Genomic DNA, 7,068 nt, shown 5'->3' with positions numbered 1-7,068 from the left:
ACCATATACACTTTTCAGTTTCTGCTTTACCATAATTTGCTTATCAGCACACACCTACTCCGGAGAGGACTTTCTGAACTAGCTCCCTTTCTGATACTCTAAACTCTTAGTAACTGCCTCTTTTCACACCCACTGGCAGATTCTCAAGTATTTTTTACTCATTTTTCCCCCTAGTTTCCATGCCACAGGACACATATTATAGAGCAGGCCAGTACAATTACTCCATAACTGCGTGTGCTCCTTCTAATCAGTTACTCCTGTGCCACTAATCCGATCTGCCTTTATACTCCCTGCCAAAAAATATATTTCCCTATATACTGTAGTAACAAATAGACTCTAAAATTTCATTTTTTGTTCCCTACAAAAAAAAAAAAAAAAAAAAAAGCATGTCCTGTTCTAAAAGTCTATCGTGCTTTCCATAAGGTTTCTCGATCACAAACTTCTGCTGTTCTCTCTAGTATAGCAAAACATATTCCATTTCAGAATTCTTACAGTTCTTTTTTGCTTGTGGGAAGAGAGAAACATTTCAGTGCTTGCTTCGACAGAAAGATAATTTTCTATGTACAGATTTATAATGAGATTTCTTTCTTTTTAATGTACAGGTGGTGTCTAACTAAGATAAATCTGAAGACAACTTCATTTATCTTTATTTCAGATATGACTAGATGTTCAGAATAATCAAGAGTAGATTTTCAGAATAATTAAGAATTTTTTAATTGTTTTGGCTGCCTTTGCACAATATTCAGTACCCACAAAGTCAAGCCCAAGGTAACTCACTCAGAACAGCACTGGAAATTCCCAAACCTAAAAGTAAAATATAGGAATCTGTACCACCATGCTTTATCACAAAATTTGTGTTTGTGTGAATAGGCTCCGTAGGCACTTCTGGTTGTGCATGGAGAAAAAGTCACCAAAAAACACCAAGATGATTAGAAAGAAAGTATAAGGTGAGAAGTAGCATTTGGAAGCATCTGAAGAGCCAAAAGCATACTTGGAGCAATTTTTAAGCTCAGAATACTGAGTTGGTGCTGGGTGAGCATGGGAAGGATCCTCCGTTGCTCAGCGAGTGCTGGGGCTGGGCTCTCTTCTGGTTCTGCAGCCAGGCAACCCCCATGTGTGCACTCTGTGAGGGAGAAACGGTACTACGCACTTATGTGCTATAAACAAGAAGACTAGTTAATGAAAGGCTTTCTAATTAGCACTGTTTGTGAAAGGCTTCCTAATAAACACTGGTTGTGATCTGTTCCTCCCTCTGACTCAGTATCCTATCAGTGGTGTTTTCAACACATAGCACAGAGAAGCCACAAAATAGCACACGGGTCTTCTGGACCTGTCTGTATTCAATAATTCTGTATTTTAATCCAGTTACAGGTCTTAAACAGTAAACATGCTCTGAATTCCTCCCAGATCAATGCATTCATGCATCTCCGAGTTTCTACTGAGCTCTTTATTGGACACATTCCTATAGGACCATTTTGCCAGTGCATACAGGTTTTGGTTGTGACAGTTAAATTTTCTTCACGGGAGCTCCTACGTTTTGGATCTGTGACCAGAACAGCACTGATAACATAGCCCTATTTAAGAGCAGCACTTTGCAGAGACACGACCTTCTCCATTTCCCACTGTGCCTCCTCCAGTGGGAAGATGGGGGTGCCCAGAGGTTGGGAGGGTACTCAGGCGAGCCCGCCCTGGGCAACCAAAGGGCGTGAACAAGGAAGGCACAAGGTGTTCAGAGTGATGGCATGTTTTCCCAAGTGATAGCTGACATGAACGTGAGCCCCGGAAGCGGTAAGTGCCTATGTGCAGGCCAATGGGAGGTGCGCAGTTAATTTCTTATTTTGCTTTGCCCGCGGGTGCAGCTTTTGCCTTAACTGCTAATCTCTCTTAATCTCAGCCCGCGGGTTTTCTGCGAGGTGCCGCTGCCTACCGGGAATAAACCGCAGCAGGATGGCAAATCTCCATTTTTCTGATGCCAAGTTGTAGAATCACTAAGTTTTGTTTTTTTGTTTTTTTTTCGACAGCAAGTGAACCAACATCAGAACTGCGGTAAAAAATGAGGACGGCTGCTTCGTGTCCCGGCCCACACACACGTCCGCCCGTGTAATGTAACGGGTTCGGTCGGCCTTAATTCTCATTCCCGAGGGACTGCCGCACGGGGCCGCGTCGATATTTCACATCCACAGCAACGCCGGGGCTCGCGTGCTAACGGCGACCCCTCCGCTCCCCCCCTCGCCTCAACACGACTCTGCCCTCCGACGCCGCCGACTCCGGGCCAGATTCGGACGCAGGCGGCGCGCCCCGCGGCGGGCGGAGCAGGCAGCAGCGGCCGCCCCGCGCAGCCACCATGGAGACGTAACCGTCGCTTCCCCGCAGCGCGCCAACCCCTCCCCCCCGCCGCCTCCCGCCTGTGGGCGTGGCGCTCGGGGTGGGGAGGGGCCGCGCGTGGCGCCGAATGCGGCGCGAGGGCCGGCGGCCCGGGCGCAGCGGGAGGGGGCGTGGCGCTGCCCGCTTCCCTCGCCCCCCGCCCCCGCCCCGGTGTTGTTGTCTCTTTACGGCCGCGGCCGGCGGCTCTCGCGAGAGCGGCGTTGGCGCCGTGACCTCCATGTGAGAGCGGCGGCGCCTGGTAAACACTCCCCGGGGTCGGGAGATGGCTCTCGGCGGCGCCCGTTAGCCCCGGCGCGGCGCTATCCGCCCGGCTTCGCCTCGCCCCGCGCTGACCCGGCCCGGCTCGGCCTGGCGCGGAGCTGCCGGGGCTCGGCTCCCCCGTGCTCTCCGCATCCCTCTGAGCGGGGCCGGCGGCCCGGCGGGCGGGGAGCCTCGCGCCCGTTCCGCGGGATTTAAAAACCCTGCCCCGCCGATCCGAACAAAGAGCGGGGACGCGCCCGGCCCCCCCCCCCCGCCCGCCCGCCTCGCACGCCACGGCCGCGCACCCCGAGAGCGGCGGAGCGGCCGCGTCCCGCCTCCCCGCGCCGGGGCCGCACGAGCCATGTGGATCCAGGTGCGCACCATCGACGGCACCGAGACGCAGACCATCGACGACTTGAGCCGGCTGACCAAGATCGAGTGCTTGCGGGAGAAGATCCAGGAGACCTTCCGCGTCAGCCCCGACCGCCAGCGCCTCTTCTACCGGGGCAAGCAGGTGAGCGCGACCGCGCGTGGCAGGCGGGGGCCACCCCGCGCCCCTCGCTCTCGGCCCGGACGGCTCTTTGTGCGTGCCCCGCCCCGCCCGCGTGTCGCTTGTCGCTGACCGCCGTCCCTCCGGGCCCGGGTGGGGTGGGGGCGATGCGGGCGGCGGAGGGGAGGAGGCTGCCGGGACGCCCCGCTCCCAGGGGCTGCGGGTGCCGGCGAGGCCCTTTGTGTTTGTGTTTTCCCACCTGAGCGGCGGAGGCTCCACCTCCGCCCCCCTGCCTCCGCGGCGCCTCCGTGACGGTGACAGGCGGCCGGGGGCTTCCCGCCTTACCGCTGGGGCCGGCCGTGCCCCGCGGCTCTCGGGGCGCCGCTCCGGTTCCCCCGCGGGGGGCAGCCACGTGACCGGCCGGACCGTTGGTTTGCGCGGGCCCCCGCCGGAGTGCGACCCGCTGCTGCCGCTCCACGTGTGCTCCGGTGGAGTACGTCGCTTCGGGCCGTGTGTTCCTTCCGAAGGGTGTAACCTTGTGAGCTCCGTTACATAAACTAGGAGGTGTGCGCGGCGCTCAGCTGCTGAGAGAGGCGTAGCCATCATCTCGCGGAGGGCTGTGTGGTGTGTTCCCGGAGTGTGGGTTCGAGATGCAGCTTCTCCAGCAGAGCGTTGCCGCAGTGTTAACTCCGACTCAACGCTGGGGCTTCCGCTGTGCAGCTGGCGAGGGGTGTATTTGTACACACAGGAAAAAAAAAAGTAAGAAATAGAGATTTTTTTTTTCCTCTTAGAGATGACCAGGAGGTGAGCTGCAGCAGGTAAGTGTGGAGCCTGGCTTCTGTAGCTGTGAGCAGTCCCTGTATGCGCTGACTGATGGGACTGTGCACTTGAGGACAGCACGTAACAGGACCACCCTGGACAGCTTCCTGCTTCGCAGAAGGGGCCAAATAAGGAACTTCAGCACTGACATTGTGTAACCTGCTTACCTTGTGCTGCCCCAGTGTATCTATCAGTGCAAGATTTGCTGTGAACGATAGAGCTTACCTGTTACCTGATAAGCAGGGAGGATAGCCAGTAGCGAACTATCTTCTGCGTGGTCTGCCATTGGTCAGAGTAACTAGCTTCAGTACGTACATGAGCAGTTGTCTTTACTGAATTGGTGTACAGTGAAATATTACACCTGCATTTGTCCATGTTAGTAGCATTTGTTAGTCCAGTGCTTGCTTCATGCAGTCCAGACCACATTTAATATGATGTCTAGTAAACAGTTAAGGAGGAAGTATTTATTTGGTGGTGGTTTTTGTTGTTATCTTCACTAATTCCGTGATGACTTATGTCTGTTTTCTTCCTGTTACCATAATTTAGTCTGAAGTTTTCTTGATGGTTATGGATTGCTTTTTCTGATCTCTTGATGTTAGCAAGTAGAAAAAAGGACATAAGGATTGCTCTTGCACAAGTAAAGCTGAGTATAGAGAGAAATATGAGTAAAAGAAGACGTAAACAGCTACAGCTCTCTCAGGAACGCGATAAAATCTGTTATAAATTCTTCTGTTAAAAGAACATTATCTAGTTCACAGTCACTTTTTCTATTTCAAGTGTTTAGCGCTCAGTATGGTTAAATCTGTGTGGTCTGCTAGCAGAACTGTGATCCTGCTGCTGAGCAGTACTTAGTGTAGTCTCTGTGGGACCTCGTAGGGATGCTTTGACCTCCGAAGTACTGGGTACAGGCATGCTGGCTGAATAACTGCCTTTCTTCTAAAAATGGGAGGTGTGTGAGGTTGTATGGATTCAGAAACCTAAGTGAGTCACAGTTTATGAGCTAAATTTCAGAACCTTCGTGGTCTTAGCTTGCAGTAGTTATGATATCAGCTTTAACTAATGTTTTAAGCTACAGCTTCTGTTTTATATTTCTTGGACTAGGGGCATCCATGTCCAGTTAATACAGTTTACTTTGTGTACTGTAATTTGCTGGAGTTTGGTCTTCAAACGCTGATGTGGGAACTGTTGGGCAGTTCTTAATCTGTTGGGCTTAGGGCTTAAGGGTTAAAATACCCTAGGACCACTGGTGAACACTTAGTGTTGTGATTAATTTGTTAATGTGATGTTATTTTTCCTTGTATAACCCTGAACAGCACATGATTGAACAGATCTGTTTTCAGCTCTTCCTGCCAGAAGGATCTACTATATACACATGTGGCACTGAAGAGTGAACAAGAATAGTATTATTCTCTAACTTAGTTTATTTGATCTGCAGAGACATCTCTGACTCTGAGGATCTGTTTTTTGTGGAGTTGAACAACAGTCTGTCAGCCAAAAAAGTAGAACTGTTCTGTAGATTAAGGTAAAATTTTCACAGGTAAGTGTATGCATAGTTCTTTGCTGTGGTGCAGCAATCTAGTAAACTCCATAACTTACAATGCACTGTATGATGCTTTTCGGTCAGAAAGTTAAGACAAGGCAATTTAACTGTTGGCAGTATGCTGTCTGTACATCCTGATTAGAAAATGTATGCCTCATTTTCTAGTGAGAATGTTAAAAACACAGTGTTCATTATGGAAAATGAAAGAGATACTAGGCTAGATGATTTCTTGGCATCTGGACCTAACAGCAGACTTTCTATCTGGCCAAATAATAATCATTAAGTGAGTAGTGAGATTTCTAGATTTCAGTAATAGTGCTGGAAAAATTGAATAGGAAAATATGTTGGAGTTTGAGTTGGAAAATTCACCAGGAAACCCGTATAGAGACAGTCATCTCATGCAGCTCTTCTCTACTGCTTACCAGAGCAGAGAAGCAAGAATGTTGGAACTTAGGCATTTTTTTTCCCTGTTTGTATATGCATCATTGTGGTTGGTTAACTTCAAGTGGTTGTCAGGTGTCAGCCTCTCATTCCCTCTCTTTAGCAAAAGCAGGAGGAAGGAAAAGTGATGAAAACAAATTTGTGGGTTGAGATAAGGACGAGGGAGGTCTCTCGTGAGTTACCATCACAGGCAGAACAGACTTCATTTAGGACAGATTGATTTATTGTCAATAGATAATAGTAGTGCAGTGAGAAATTAGAAAAAGGTGAACTAAATAAACCTTCTCCCCTCTTCCCCCAAGCTTGACTTCAGCCTAGATTCTTCTTCTCTCTACACTGAGAGAAGTTGCATTCAGGTGGTAACACTTTATCTCTACCAACCCTATTTTCTCAAACTCTTCCTCAGCTCCTGACCTCGTGTTGGATACAGTCCTTCATTAACTGTTACTGTGTGGTTCTTTCCTGCAGATTGCAGGACTGGAAATTCAACTCAAGCAATCCAACTCTTTCAGGAGTAGATTGCTCCCATGAGGGCTGCAGCTTAGGCCTGGGGCCTGCTTCATGGGCTGCGGAGTCCTTCAGGCCACATCCACTACTGCACTGTGGGCTTCTCCATGCCTGCACGTGGAAATCTGCTCTGTGTGGTGCCCAGGGACTGCAGAGGGACAATCTCTGCATCACGTTCCTCTCTATCCTCTTGTCCCTCTTTTTCTTCCCAGACCATGATGTCCGCAGAGCTGTTTTTCTTGTCTTTTCTCAATCCTCTCTTGTGTTTTTTTTTATTATTATTTTTAATTTCTTGTTGTATTTCTTAATTAATTAATCACAGAGGTGCAGTTAGTGTTGGCCAGCAGTGATTCTCTTTTTCATTTATCTGGCATTGGCTGAATCCAGCATGGGAGCGGTTTCTGGTGACTTCTCACAGAGGCTATCCCCGAAGTCCATGTACTACCAAAACTAATACGTACTCAATACAAGCAGTGAAAAATATTGCGTTTTAGGTTCTTGGCCTTTCTGGTAAGGAAGATGCTTCAAACCTGTTTTGTGAAAGGCTGAAATGAGAGGGTGGGAGTGTTAAAGCTATTCAGTGTCTTGATATCAAGCAAAAATTCAAGTAAGTGAGCAAATCAGGTTCATTAGAAGAAATTTGTTC

At 49.6% G+C, this 7,068-nt stretch overlaps 1 protein-coding gene across 2 annotated transcripts in view; it reads left to right on the top strand.

Moving 5' to 3' along the window:
• The first annotated feature begins 2,550 nt into the window (after positions 1-2,550).
• Positions 2,551-7,068, top strand: part of UHRF2 (ubiquitin like with PHD and ring finger domains 2) — a 77,739-nt gene continuing 73,221 nt past the window's right edge. For both annotated transcript variants that reach the window (XM_065744172.1, XM_065744171.1), the window contains exon 1: positions 2,551-3,139. In XM_065744172.1, the coding sequence (XP_065600244.1) occupies positions 2,987-3,139 (153 nt within the window). In that variant the 5' untranslated portion in view covers positions 2,551-2,986. The remainder of the gene's footprint in view (positions 3,140-7,068) is intronic.

The sequence above is a fragment of the Cyrtonyx montezumae genome, unplaced genomic scaffold, assembly GCF_038088225.1.
Source record: "Cyrtonyx montezumae isolate F1298 unplaced genomic scaffold, pur_monq_1.0 scaffold_30, whole genome shotgun sequence".
Taxonomy (NCBI): Eukaryota; Metazoa; Chordata; class Aves; order Galliformes; family Odontophoridae; genus Cyrtonyx; species Cyrtonyx montezumae.
This window is presented reverse-complemented; position numbering and strand designations above follow the sequence as displayed.